We start from the raw sequence: 14,662 nt of genomic DNA, 5'->3' as shown, positions 1-14,662 counted from the left end.
CATCAGAGCTCCCTGCATCCCCTCCACTTAGATCCATTTCACTGTTGCCTCCTCTTCCCCTCTCCTGGCCTCTTGCACACCCACTCCTGTTGGCTTCTAGCCGCCCTTCCGGAAGCTTCCAGGCGGCCAAGCCCATGGCTTGACCTCGCCTCAACACACTGAACAACAAATTGAACATACCTTTGTCCACTCACAGTAAATCACTTCCACCCACCATCCTTTGCCTCTTGGGCTGATGTGGGTGTGCAAGGCGCATGCATGAGCTGGTGAGCCTGGCAGAGCCTTCCGTAACCTCAACCTGCTAGTGCTTTTTAAAGCTTGATCTGTGCCCCCCTCCCCACCCACAGAACCACAAACTGCCCTGGGAGGAAGAGGAGGAGGTGAAGCAGAAGCCAGAGAGGCATAAGCTCCCCCCTCCCAACATCTTTGCTGTTGTCACAATTTCCCCATTGGTAGTTGTTCTTGGTAAACGGCTCTGGGATCCTGGTCATCTGCAGTGTGGGCTATGAAGGCTTTAAACCAGTGATTTTCAATATTTTTCAAGGCGCACCAGCCTTTATGGTCTTCTGTATGGTCTTCACCTCTTGTGATGTCGCTTCCGGCTTCCAGGGGACATTTATGGGGTCTCCGGCTGTTTTTAGGGCCACTGTCTGTAGTAATGAATCATCTGTCCCTCTAACAGACATTCATCACTCCAGGCAGTTCCCCTTGAAACAGAGCCACAGAACCCAGACAAGTTTTTTCAGTGATTCTCCACTGCTGTGCTCCAAACTCCATGGAACACCCGTGGACCTTTTGCAGCATACCTTGCGCCTTGGCACACTGGTTGAAAACAGCCATTTTAAACAAATAAATACATAAATAAACAAAACAACACCCTATAGAACTGCAGGCGTGGGGCAAAGGAGAACCAGCTGGGCTGCCAACAGGCTTTACTGACCTGCGGTTCATCATCACCTTCAACTGTGAAGATGTTGTCAGATGAGAAGATTTATCTGGTCTGATTAAGAGTTTGCTTGTGGGTTTCCTGGGCACTGTGGGCAAAGCTTGGTGGTCCCACTTGGATCTGATCCAGCAGCCAGGCTCTTCTTAGGACACTGGACAGGATGGGCTAGGCTGCTTTGGGATCAGCAGTGAGGCTACAGGGACCCTCCCACCCCAGCCTTTGTTCTGGAGGAAAAATCCATTACGGGGTACAAGCCATGATGTGTATGCGCAACCTCCTGATTTTAGAAATGGGTTATGTCAGAAGGCCAGATGCAAGGGAGGGCACCAGGATGAGGTCTCTTGTTACCTGGTGTGCTCCCTGGGGCATTTGGTGGGCCGCTGTGAGATACAGGAAGCTGGACTAGATGGGCCTATGGCCTGATCCAGTGGGGCTGTTCTTATGTGCTTATGTTCTCGAGCTGTACTGGGGAGTCCTCGTGCATCTGTGCTCCTTTCCCCAAAATGATGAGGCGGTGGACAACAATATTGCTTAGTACCTTCCCTCTCCAAAGGGTATACATGCACCCAACATGGAGACTGGATTTGCCAGGACCACCTTCCGCCCCTCACAGCACACTCCTGTGCTCCAACCCTTTGCACGTCTTTGCACTAGTGCTCCTTCCTCCAAAGGAATCAAGCTCGAAACAATATATTTTAGGAAGGAAAGCGGTGTTGGAAAAGGGTCCTTCTCATTTGAATCTTAGAGAAGAGAACTGGGTGTCAATAAAGTAGGGACTTTCTCAGAAGACAAGTGCAGGAGGTTTATATTCTAGGGCCCATTTCCTAAGGAATGAAGGGAATTGTTTTACATGTGCTTACATTGAAAAACAGTGCAGCCAAGAATTTATCAACATTGCTATTGTACAACAGCCATCACAGGACACACAATGGACAATATGAAAAAATAATAAAAAAATACCAAAGGAAACATGAGAAGGAGAATCATTCTCCATACAACAAGATAAATACACAGAAAACAAGCCCCAAGAGGATGGTTGAAATCCCATGCTTGGGGGGGCGATTCTTTTCTCATAATCTTTATTTACAAAAGTTTGCTCCCTTTCATCCCACTTGGGAAATAATGCTAGAAAAATAATTGCGGGAGACCAAGAGAGGACTCCCTAAAATCAGTTTGGTGCAACCCAGTGGGAAGTTCTCCTGCACAGCCTCATTGAGGCGAACACACTGTGCCCACATCCCATTCATTTCAACAGGGTTGATGCAGGAGAACTTCTCAATGGGTTGTGCCACACTTTCAAAACTCTATTTTCTTTTCACCAAAAAAGAAGAGAGTTTAAAAATAACCACAAAGGATCGCATTATGTTTGGTTTTTTGTTTTTGTTTTTTTTAAAAGGAACACCTTTAAAAAAATAACTGATGCAAAAATCAGTGTTCACAAGACTCTGAGACTGATGGGGAGGAAAATGAACATAAAACTGAAATGTGAAAAAAAAACACAAGGCAAACCCCCAATTCTTTCATGAATTGCTCTTCTTTTTTGCCATCCAAAAGGCCGTAGAGCTGCTTCCTTGGGGGGTTCTCGGCCAAGGCTTTGATGAGCACTGGAGCAGTCGTAGCTGCTGATGAGAAACTCGGCACCAGCCACAATGAGATGCAGACTGGATCATGAGGAAGCGTCCAAGTGCCTCTCCTTGTGTCTTCCTCTCCTGCTTGCCCCTCTCTTTGTGGTTTGGGGCTATGAGTTCCCTAGACTGTCTCTCCCCGCTCCCCCCCCCCAATCAAGCTACACAGGACTGGCTTTGCTTGTGGAGGTTATCTGGGCAAGTGTCCTTTAGCACAGGTCTAAGAGGGCGGAGGCCCACATTCCCCTCCTGCCACCACACCTTCCGTTATTTCAGCAAATGTGGAATTGGGACCACTTGCATCCCCGAGACAATGTCTTAACATCTGCGCTGTTCACAGACTTCATGTACAGGAGAACATTCCCCCACAAGGAGCAATAAACTGGTTTAACCGCCGCTCCCTTTCTCCAGGACACTCTAGGTCTGTGAGGGATGATGGGGACATGGCCAGGGATTTGAGACAGGGAGTTCTTCACAGCCTCAGTGAACTATAACTCCAGGGACTCTCTGGGGCGGGACAAGACAGCAAAACTGTTATATAACCAATTGATAATGCAGCAATATCCAAAGTGGATGGATGTTCAGTCCAACAATGACAGGGCAACCCGCAAGCCTTTCCTGGCTGAACTTTTGGGAGAGGAACCAGTCTTCTCTCTACAGCAAACTGCGATATTCCAGGAAGTGGGTTCTACACTGGGTCATTTTGATGAACAACAGTTACCGGTTTCGTGGGGCAGTCTATACACTTCCTTTTGAAGGACGATCCAACTTCCCTTCTTCCCTTTTACTCCTCTCAAGCCTGGCTTCAAGTATAGTTGGTGTACTGGCCACTGAAAAAATCAGCTCCTGAATGGTGTGACTGCCTGCCATAAATGTACAATGCAAGGGTACGGTTGTGTGTCCTGCCTGGCAAGTCTTCATTCTGGAGCCACCGATCCCCAGGGAAGGTGCAGGTGGAGGGGGGGGCCTGTCGCCCGATCCACGCCATTATTCACCGCTTGCAAACTTCACAGCAGCAGTGGGATTCCCTGCCCCGCTACTCTTGCAGTGCTGGAAGCTGGCTTATGTGACAACGGGACAGGAAATAAAAGTGCTTTCCTTCTTCAACAGAAAAGAAGCAGCTTGTGTGAACATGGGCTGGCATTGCTCCCACCATTCATCCGTCCCAGGAAAAATAGGATTCCTAAGGATTTTGCTAATTAAGCCCTTTCTGGTATCAGGAGCAAGAGACAACAATGGTTGTTTCTGCTGATGGGGCAAGGCAGAAGAGAGCGGAGAGCTGCCTCTTGGGAACTTGTGGGTGGGTTTTTCAACATCTGGAACGGCTGGGAAGAACACACAGCCAGGGACAGAACTGCTGGGAGTGGAGGGGGTTGAAGGGAGTCTTCACACACGTCCCGCCCACAAAAAGCCAGTTTTCTGGGTGCTCCTTGGTCCCCATGTGCAGGAACATGAGTGAAGTGCACCCCCAACCCCTGCTGACTTTTGGCAGCCTGCCTTTGATGACATGCCTGTAAAGGAGGAGCTTCTGAGGGCGCTGAAAGCCACTTCCCCTGCTAGAGGCTTCCTTCATACCAGTAAGCATCTCCCCCGGCCGAGATCTCTCCCTCACTGCTTGTATTAGCAAGTCAGGCTAACAGGCAGAGCAGAACTAAAACACACTCAACCACGAGGAATTGTTTTGCAGGATGGATTCTTTTCCGCAAAGGTTTCCTCTCACTGGATCTCAACTGCTAATTTGGCAAGGACCAGGGGGATGTGAGGGTGGGCTTGCTTTGGAAGGCAGCTCCTGGTCTCCTAAAGAGGAGGGAAGCCCTTTGTGTCCTCACCAACGCATTATTTGTGGTGCACCCCAGGAATAAGGCGAGCCTGGCTCACAGAGATGATGCTCAGCGTCTACTTTCCAAAGTGCAATCCCTCCAGAGGGATTGGGGAACCCAAAGCTATAAACTATATATATATATATATATCTGTATATTTATATATATATTTTTAGGAATGTTCCATTCTTGGCAGGGAGCAAATCTACCTGAGTGGGAACCTAGCTGGGATGATGGAATCCTTTTGCTTGTGGCTCTTTGACCAAAGCAGCAAGAAATGGTGCAGGAAGCAGGCAAAAGGAACTCCTTGAAGAAAGGATGGCAGTGCCAAATTCCCCGCAAACCCCCCCATCTTGTCCCAACATCAACCTCCTCCATGTGGAAGAGACCCCCAGTTCATGGTCGGGAATCTCCTGGTAGCTGATGAGGATCACCTCCCTCGGCTAGTCCTGCTCCCAAGCAGCTTCCCACCAAAAGGGGGAGGCTTTTGGAAATGATGCAACCAGGATGGAAGGCGCTAGGGAGGGTTGCTCCAGGAGCCCATGTCTCATAAGCAGTGCCCACACCCTTTCAGTCCAAGGGCCTGGGTAAGTGCCGGTCTATTAGTCCATCCTTCCAGAAGGTTCATCATTTGTTTCCTGCTCACATGGGTGGTACGATGAGGCCCGTCAAGGCTGTGAAGGAAAGAAGATGGTCATGATCTGAGGACGGAGAAGGAAAACCATCAATGAAGTGCTAGATTTTTGTCATGCGAGGTGTGTGGTGGCATAGCTGGAGGGGAGCGGAGCACTCAGGCTGACTGGAAGCCTCAGTGAGGCAGGAAAGCAGCCCCTCCCTTCGGAGCCATTCCCGGCAGGGGGAGCAATGGAGCTGTACGGACTCACCGTACGGCTCCGTTTTGCTCCCCGCGACGGGAATGGCTCCGAAGGGAGAGGCTGCTTGCCCGCCACGCTGGGGCTCCCTGCCAGCTTAAGTGCTCCACCCCCCTCCAGCTACACCACTGGCGGTGTGCAGACTTGATGTGCTCATGCTGACTGTGGCAGTTCTTTGAGCACATGGCTGAACAGCTGAGATACGGGCTGGATACAGATAACCATTTCACAAGGAGTAACTTAAAATGGGGTACATCTAACCACGTCAGGAGCCACCTGGTCCACACACATAAAAACATAAGAACAGCCCCACTGGATCAGGCCATAGGCCCATCTAGTCCAGCTTCCTGTATCTCACAGCGGCCCACCAAATGCCCCAGAGAGCACACCTGATAACAAGAGACCTCATCCTGGTGCCCTCCCCTACATCTGGCATTCTGACATAACCCATTTCTAAAATCAGGAGGTTGCGCATACACATCATGGCTTGTAACCCGTAATGGATTTTTCCTCCAGAAACTTGTCCAATCCCCTTTTAAAGGCATCTAGGCTAGACGCCAGCACCACATCCTGTGGCAAGGAGTTCCACAGACTGACCACACGCGGCAGAAGAAGGCAGAAGAATGGACTTAGATGCTGTGTGGAGGCAGTGGCATCACCTGGTGTGGGAGACCAGCATGTCACTCCTGTGACAGACCCCCTCCCATGCAGTGGGAGGGGCAATGCCCTGGGCGGTGGGCGTGGTGATGTGCCATTGCCCCACACCTGCTGGTTTTTGGGCTATCACTTTTGATAGCAAATATTTCAGCGTGGTTTGTTTCACTGCATTCTGCATGAAAATACACATGGGACTGATCTATAACATGACGGTTATTCAAAAACACCAAGATGTAAACAATTTTGTTAAGTAGTGGTGTCACTCCTCATTGCGTGTCACCCAGTGTGGCCTATAGTCCCGCCCCCCTTAGCGATACCACTGTGCGGAGGAGGAAGAAAAAAAGTCCACCATTTTTGAATACTCTCCTACACACAATGAAACCTCCATCAGGATGAAACCATCAGTGTCGGGGGACAGAACCTCCCTTCCTGATGTGCTAGATTTCCGGTTTCTGGGAGTCTTTTTTCCCATGGGGGAGCATTCAAAAGTGGACTGGAACAGTCCATTCTACCATCTTGGCATCATGCTCTCTCCTCCTCCTGCTGCTGAATGCGCTGGCCTTGCCTCTTAGCCTTCCCTGCTGCAACTTCCCCAGATTGCTGGACAGGTAGGGAAAGGGTGGGAAAATTCTCAGCATTTTGCAGGATGATCAGATGGCCAAGATGGATGCTCTTGGGCGGGCCTTAGGAGGGAACTTGGCACCTCATAGCTTGTGCTCTTAGGCACTCTTCCATGTTCAAAATGGTGGCTACTGGGCTTTCATGAGGAACAGCTGTTGCACTGATCAGAGGAATTCAGTATTATTCGCTATGTCCCTATCCCAACCTCCTTCGAAGTTGCTCAGGGCAGTGCACGTGGTTCTCCCCCCACCCCCAATGTTATCTACACAACAATCCTTTGAGGAAGCCTAGGCTGAGAGATGGCAGCTGGCCCAATGTCACCCACTGAGCTTCATGGCTGACTAGGGATTTGAACCCACGTCTCCTTCCTCCTCGTCTATCCAACTAGAACAGGGCATGGTTGAGTTGGAAAACATGGATGGCCAAAAGGACCAGAGGGCTGCAGCATCTTCCTTTGCAAGGAAAGGCTACAACCTTTGGGGGTTCTTTGTTCAGAAGAAAGGCAGCTAAAGAGGGCATGGCTGAGATTTATAAGATGATGCCTGGGGCCGGAGGAAGCTTTTCTCCCTTTCTTACAGCGACACAAGCCAGGCAGTGACCCAGCTAGGCTGGCTCATCTCATGAAACTCATTGGCAGGAGAAGGAGGATGGACAAAAATAGGTTCTTCTTCTTCACAGAGTGAATAATGAGTCTGTGGAATTTCCTGCCAGAAGATGTGGTGATGGCCACTGGCTTGGATGGCTTGAGAAAGGGACTGGACACATCACACTGGGGAACAGCAGGGTTCCTCACTGGCTATGTGCAACCTCCAGGCTCAGGGGTGGTCTGCTTGGGAAGCAGTGGCAGGAGATCTGCTCCCCCCGCCCCGCTCAGGAGCTTCCCATTGGGGCATCTGGTTGGTCGTTATGAGTAGCAGGATGCTGCAGTGGGTGGCCTGATGGGGCATGGCTCCTCTAAGGTTCCTGCGATGCTCCAACTAGCCTGCATTGAGGCGAAGAGGAAATGCAGTGGGCCGCCTGGCTGCTTCCTCTCTCCCTCTCCCCTCCCCCACAGAAAGGAATTGTGCCTGGAGCCTCTCAGCCCCGATTCAGGGATGGGGGAAGAGCAGCCTCCATTAGCACCAGCACTGAGGAAACTGCCCAGAACTAATAGCAGCCCCTCCCCTGTGCCCAGCTTCCGCCGTAAGGGCACACAGCTGCTTTATTCCAAGCTGCTTCATTGAACTCAGGGCTGTCTGCTCCGACTGGTGCCAGCTCCAAGGATGGGGTGGTGGTGGTTTCCAGCCCTGGTGCATAAGACCCTAAGGTGGAGATGCGTGGAGCTGAATCGGGGCCTTCTGTCTGCCAAGCACTGGCTGCTCTGCTGCTGAGTTACGACCAAAACCGTAAATCCATCACAGGTTAAAAGCCATGATGTGTATGTGCAACCCCCTGATTCTAGAAACGGACTATGTCAGATGCAAGGGAGGGCACCAGGATGAGGTCTCTTGTTATCTGGTGTGCTCCCAGGGGGATTTGGTGGGCCGCTGTGAGATCCAGGAAGCTGGACTAGATGGGCCTGTGGCCTGATCCAGTGGGGCTGTTCTGCTGTTCTTAAACTACAATTCCCAGGAGGCCTTGCAGGTCTCTTGTTATCTGGTGTGCTCCCTGGGGGATTTGGTGGGCCGCTGTGAGATACAGGAAGCTGGACTAGATGGGCCTATGGTCTGATCCAGCGGGGCTCTTCTTATGTTCTTAAACTACAATTCCCAGGAGGCCTTGCAGGTCTCTTGTTATCTGGTGTGCTCCCTGGGGGATTTGGTGGGCCGCTGTGAGATACAGGAAGCTGGACTAGATGGGCCTGTGGCCTGCTCCAGTGGGGCTGCTCCTATGTTCTTAAACTACAATTCCCAGGAAGCCTTGCAGGTCTCTTGTTATCTGGTGTGCTCCCTGGGGGATTTGGTGGGCCGCTGTGAGATACAGGAAGCTGGACTAGATGGGCCTATGGCCTGCTCCAGTGGGGCTGCTCCTATGTTCTTAAACTACAATTCCCAGGAGGCCTTGCAGGTCTCTCTGGTGTGCTCCCTGGGGCATTTGGTGGGCCGCTGTGAGATACAGGAAGCTGGACTAGACGGGCCTATGGCCTGATCCAGCGGGGCTGTTCTGATGTTCTTAAACTACAATTCCCAGGAAGCCTTGCAGGTCTCTTGTTATCTGGTGTGCTCCCTGGGGCATTTGGTGGGCCGCTGTGAGATACAGGAAGCTGGACTAGACGGGCCTATGGTCTGATCCAGCGGGGCTCTTCTTATGTTCTTATGACCCCTCTGTAAGCTTTTTGGAGCCTGGCGCTGAGGAGGGACAGAGGACATAGCGATGGTGGTGATAGCTGGGCCCAGGGATGAAAATTCTGGCAAGTGCGTAACATCCTTGGGTCATTTATTCCAAACTCAGCAATGCCCCCCACTATAGAGAGCAACAATCTAATAATCCCTAATGACTGGCAAGGTCCTTCAGTAGCGTAGCTGGTCAGTAATGTCTCAGTCAGTAACGCAGCTGGGGGCCAGCATGGTATGTATAGTAGGCACTGTAACTCGCCATATAAGCGGCCCCTCCCACTTGCCATCAGAGCCCTTAGGGGCAGGGTTGGCAGTGTGCAAGCATTCAGTTGCCCTGAATGGCTTCAAAGGCAAGTGGGAGGGGCCACAACATGGCCACGCCCCCAGCTACACTACAGCTCCCACTTGTTTACCAGAGAGCAGCAGCAAAAGAAAAGAGTGGAGTGGAGACAGAGCCAGGCTGGAGTGGAGGCAGGAGAGAAGAGAGGAGACATACTGTGGTTAGGAATAAGCCAGTCCTTGGAGAGACCGAGGCGGGGTGTGGAACTTGTCTGACTCCTCAAAGGTTTGGTCTGGTTGGCAGGACCAAGAGAGCAGCAGCACAGGAAGAAAGGCAGGAAAGAAAAGGAGAGAGAGAGAGAGAGCACACATGTATCAGCAGCGAGAGGGAGGCGAGAGCAAGCAAGGAAAGGGGAGCCTCGGAAAGGAAGAATTGAGGTGGCAGCCAAAACCCGTGTCAGGCAGAAGGAGGGAAATCAGCCTCACAGAGAGGTGGGGTGTTTCATCAGGCTGGGACCAGGAAAGCTCCCCCCTCCCCTGCCACTTCTATCTTGGGTTTCTCTCCATGCCCTTTTTCTGTGGCGCATCAAGCTTAGCCAGGGTGTAAAGATAAACTGGAGCAAGGGTGCCCAAACCCTGGCCCCGGGGCCACATGCGGCCCTCAAGGCTTCTCAATGCGGCCCTCATGGAGCCCCCAGTCTCCAAAGAGCCTCTGGCCCTCCAGAGATTTGTTGGAGCCCGCACTGGCCCGATGCAACTGCTCTCAGCGTAAGGGTGACTGTCTGTTTGACCTCTCACGTGAGCTGTGGGATGAGGGCTCCCTCCACTGCTTGCGGTTTCACGTCTGTGATGCAGCAGAGGCAGCAAAGGAAAGGCCAGCCTTGCTTTGTGCAAGGCCTTTTATAGGCATTGAGCTATTGCAAGACCTTCATTCATTCATATAAGTTCAACTTTAATATATTCATTTATGTAAACTTATGCAAATTTATTCAAATTTTAAATGTAAATTAATTCTTTTTTTGCCCCAGCCCTCGACACAGTGTCAGAGAGATGATGTGGTCCTCCAGCCAAAAACTTTGGACACCCCTGAACTGGAGGATTTGCACTGATGTCCTGACAGTGGCCAATCTGGCCTCTGCACTGCCTGGAGGCGAGGACTGCAAAATGCCACCCCCCTCCTGCCAGTCCAGAGGCCTCCGGAAGGTCTTAAAAAACCTCACTTCCAGGCTGAGCAGGCATCACTAATCTGCCCAGACAATGGCCTAATTCTTAATGAGATGGCAGTGCTTGGTAAGGGTATGGGCTATATCACTCCCAGGTGCAGGGGGGGGGGCTCACATAATGGAATGCCCTTCCTCCATAATTCCATGCACACCAAAAACTAGCATGTCAAGAAAAAGAAGTTAAACTGACACTCATGGCCTCCCCCGATTTTCTCCAGGTGGAAATGCCTGGAAAAGTTCTCCTGTCCTGCCTGTTGGCACACATTACCCACCCCTGCCGACTTCCTCTGCTGAAGAGACCCTGCCCCGGCATACCCCTGGTTCGTGCCAACTCACCCTGAAGGCTGTTCCCATTGGCACTGGTGCAGGTGGGGGGTGGGGATGCTTGCGGCCGTACCACGGGAGCAAAGGCGCTCTTCTGCTTGACTGCGGAGATCATGTTGACGGGGGAGAAGGAGAAGACCCCGGCTGGCGTGGAGGAGCTGGTGATGGACGAGGCTCCCAGCGGTGGACTGGACGGCATGACTACCATAGGAGAAGGACAGATATGAGTTGTGGAAGGGTTGGTTGGGGGGAATTGGGCACACCCTGGGGGGGAATGCTTAATCTGCCCCCTCAAGTTCTCTGCCCCTGGGAGAAATATATGCATAGTCATTGCCCTGTCTTTGAGGTCCTCCAGGTGGAAGAGGTTTTCACAAGATAAACAGAAACTCCACCTGTTGACATGCTATGCTGTTCCCTGGCTCTTTTCCCCTTATCTTAGGTACTGAGATGGACAAGGAGCTGACCTGAGGCTGCAACCTCTTTCATTCTACTGCTGGGAGTCTTGTTCAGCCCCATTCAACGGCTGAGGACTCACTGAGGGTTTTCCCAACTTCATATAATTCCAGCTCATCTGCTCAAACCAGCTTGTTTGAGCTTGTTTTTTGATAAAAAAAGAAAACTGGTTGGCAAGCTTCCGTCTCAAAAGACTCTGGTATAAGCCTACAGCACCCGGTATCCCCAGGAGGTCTCCCATCCAAGTACTAACCAGGCCTGACTCTGCTTAGCTTCCGAGATCATGGTATAAGCCTACAGCGCCCGGTATTCCCAGGCGGTCTCCCATCCAAGTACTAACCAGGCCTGACCCTGCTTAGCTTCCGAGATCATGGTATAAGCCTACAGCACCCGGTATTCCCAGGCGGTCTCCCATCCAAGTACTAACCAGGCCTGACTCTGCTTAGCTTCCGAGATCATGGTATAAGCCTACAGCGCCCGGTATTCCCAGGCGGTCTCCCATCCAAGTACTAACCAGGCCTGACCCTGCTTAGCTTCCGAGATCATGGTATAAGCCTACAGCACCCGGCATTCCCAGGCGGTCTCCCATCCAAGTACTAACCAGGCCTGACTCTGCTTAGCTTCCGAGATCATGGTATAAGCCTACAGCACCTGGTATTCCCAGGCGGTCTCCCATCCAAGTACTAACCAGGCCTGACCCTGCTTAGCTTCCGAGATCATGGTATAAGCCTACAGCACCCGGCATTCCCAGGCGGTCTCCCATCCAAGTACTAACCAGGCCTGACTCTGCTTAGCTTCCGAGATCATGGTATAAGCCTACAGCACCTGGTATTCCCAGGCGGTCTCCCATCCAAGTACTAACCAGGCCTGACCCTGCTTAGCTTCCGAGATCATGGTATAAGCCTACAGCACCCGGCATTCCCAGGCGGTCTCCCATCCAAGTACTAACCAGGCCTGACTCTGCTTAGCTTCCGAGATCATGGTATAAGCCTACAGCACCCGGTATTCCCAGGCGGTCTCCCATCCAAGTACTAACCAGGCCTGACCCTGCTTAGCTTCCGAGATCATGGTATAAGCCTACAGCACCCGGTATTCCCAGGCGGTCTCCCATCCAAGTACTAACCAGGCCTGACCTTGCTTAGCTTCCGAGATCAGATGAGATTGGGCATCTGCAATCTGCAGATTTTGGCAAAAAGAAACTGAGACATCAAGATGTTGGGTGCTACCTGATCATCATCTTTGTGCATTCACGGAAATGAACGATAAACCCAGAGGACCAGGGACGCCCCTTCTCAAAAGGCGCAGAAACTCACTGGCATAGGGGGAGTTGGCAGTGGAGCCGTTGAGGAAACTGGGGGATCCAGGCACCCCGAGGCTCGTCATGGCAGCCCCCGCGTAGCCGTTCATGCTGGACGTGATGGTGTTGTAGTTGCTTTGCTGTGGGGTAGAGCTGGGCACATAACCTCTTGGCGAGACACTGCTCGTGTTGCGCGTGTAGACTGCAAACAGAGGGGGGGGGAGAGTCTAATGATCTTTCTGTCCCAAAGGGGGATTAGCAAATTCATGATGAGAGGAAGTGGAAGTTGGTCACTATCAGTTTTTGGGGAGGAAAGGACATTGCCTTCATCTCCCACTGGGGAGACTGCCAGGAGCATCCGGCTGGCCATCCCTGGAAATGGGATTCTGGAAGCAGTGAGCAAGAGGCATGCATGGCCAAGGACGTCTGGCCACGATCCTGGCCACTAAGACCCCAGAAAGGTATGGGCTTAGCCTTTGCTGGTGCACCATCAGAAGTCTGGCTCCTGGCTAACCATACCAGTGGGATGGGATGGGTCCACACCGGAGACCCTGCCAGCCGGAGAGTCTATGCCTGTGCTGTCTTTGTCTCCCAAGCCACAGGACTTTGGCCTGCTAGTTGCCGCAGCGATGCTGGGCCCTGTGTGCTTTTGCTTGCTTTGGCACCCAGCGTCCTCGGAATACAACCATCGCCTGACCTGTGAGCCCCTGATGTTCCCAGCAGAGACCACCCATTGCCTTCTCACCTTGCTCGGAGCCCTGGGCAGATTCGCTGATGTTGATGGCCAGCTGGCTCCCAAAGGAGTTGACGCCCATCATTCCCGAGTGCGCATGGTTCCCGGCCAGGGAGGCCAGCTGGTTGGGGTTGCGGGGGACACTGTACAAGGCCTCAGCGATGTCTGCGGCTCGTTTCAGGATCATGTCCTGACATCGGAGAAGAGAGCAAAGGTACTACAAAAAGCTCTTTCAAAGAGTTTGCTGGCTTTAAACTTATGAACAACATACACTCTTCTGCTTTGGTGCTCTACTGGGTTGGGATGAACTTCCAACCCTCACCACTGTATGCTCTTTCTGGCATCCCCTCTCCCCTTTCTGGGATGGAGGTGACTGAAGCCAGACTCAACCTGGAAGGGCACCTTTGACTGCTGAAGATTCTGAAGGCTCCCCTGGAGATGAGCAGTGGAAGCTGCAGGGAAAGGACGCAGAGGCCACTGACAACCTTCGGGACGTGTCCACTGTTTTCCTTTGAGGACCTCCTCTCTTCTAGCTGCGTTCTTTGGGGGGGGGCGCTTCAGAGTCTGTCATGCATATGTTTCCTTCCGATGCCTACAGTGCAGGAAGCTGGGAGTGGCTTTCTAGGTACTGCCCCCAGCCCTGCCTGGCAGGGGCATGAACCGAACCTGGCCTGTGAAGTCAGGGCTCGGCCAGTGAGCCGTGTGGGCTCTTGCCTCACATGTAATATGTAGCCAGGCCTCAAGTTTGGCTGAAGTTTCCCACCCCAGGAGGGGGAGCTAGAAACTCTACACCACCACTCTGCTGCTCACGTGCTGTGAGTGGGGAAGGGAGGAGATTTATGCCCTGGGAAGGAAGAGGGGGCAGAACATCAGGGACCGCAAAGAGCAAAACAAAGCCTCCAGCGGAGCCAAATGCCTCCCACATGATGGCCTGACCCCACGCCTCCACAAGACCACAGCAATATCCGCCCAGGTGGGGTTCACCGCTACTGAGCCGTGAAAACAGCGGCTGGGCTGGTTATGGGGGTGCAGGGAGGCAGGGGCCGCTTCGGGTCTGTTACTCAACAGCCCTGGAATTCCTAATGGTGAACAGATGTCGGCTGAGGAGCCAGGCCCATCTATGGGCCCAGCCAGCTCCGTGCAACTTCGGGGGAAAAGCAGGGGGAGGGCAGCAAACAAGGTCCAAGGCATGGAAATAATTACTGGCACCACACACCATTGTGAGGGACATGAAAATGCTCTGTGCGATGGGGGGCTCTGGCATTCTGCCCTGAGAAAGAGCCCCAGTGCTCCAAGCCTAAGGCTTCCTAAATTGCAAACATTTGCATGTGTGCATCTCATTGGCGGAAGGAGAGGTCAGCAAAGATGATGCAGGAAGGGAGTGGGGGGGGCAAGGGGCGTGCAAACAATGAGTGCGCACTTATAGAGCACTCCTCAAAGTCCCCAGAATGTCCAGTGTATCTCATCTCAGCAGTCCTCGGAACAAGGATACCATCC

General features: G+C 52.3%; 1 protein-coding gene across 13 annotated transcripts in view; it reads right to left on the bottom strand.

Moving 5' to 3' along the window:
* Positions 1 to 4,774: 4,774 nt before the first annotated feature.
* The window catches only part of LOC136656033 (transcription factor COE3-like), an 86,484-nt gene continuing 76,596 nt past the window's right edge, over positions 4,775 to 14,662 (bottom strand). For 5 of the 13 annotated variants that reach the window (XM_066632857.1, XM_066632863.1, XM_066632861.1 and 2 more), the window contains 4 exons: positions 13,178 to 13,355; positions 12,449 to 12,634; positions 10,695 to 10,883; positions 4,775 to 5,065 (listed from right to left, as the gene is read on the bottom strand). In XM_066632857.1, the coding sequence (XP_066488954.1) occupies positions 5,034 to 5,065; positions 10,695 to 10,883; positions 12,449 to 12,634; positions 13,178 to 13,355 (585 nt within the window). In that variant the 3' untranslated portion in view covers positions 4,775 to 5,033. Of the gene's footprint in view, positions 5,066 to 9,357; positions 9,429 to 10,694; positions 10,884 to 12,448; positions 12,635 to 13,177; positions 13,356 to 14,662 lie in introns of those variants that run through there. The other 8 variants (XM_066632856.1, XM_066632860.1, XM_066632858.1 and 5 more) reach the window with 4 other exon arrangements.

Source organism: Tiliqua scincoides, chromosome 6 (assembly GCF_035046505.1).
Source record: "Tiliqua scincoides isolate rTilSci1 chromosome 6, rTilSci1.hap2, whole genome shotgun sequence".
NCBI lineage: Eukaryota > Metazoa > Chordata > Lepidosauria > Squamata > Scincidae > Tiliqua > Tiliqua scincoides.
This window is presented reverse-complemented; position numbering and strand designations above follow the sequence as displayed.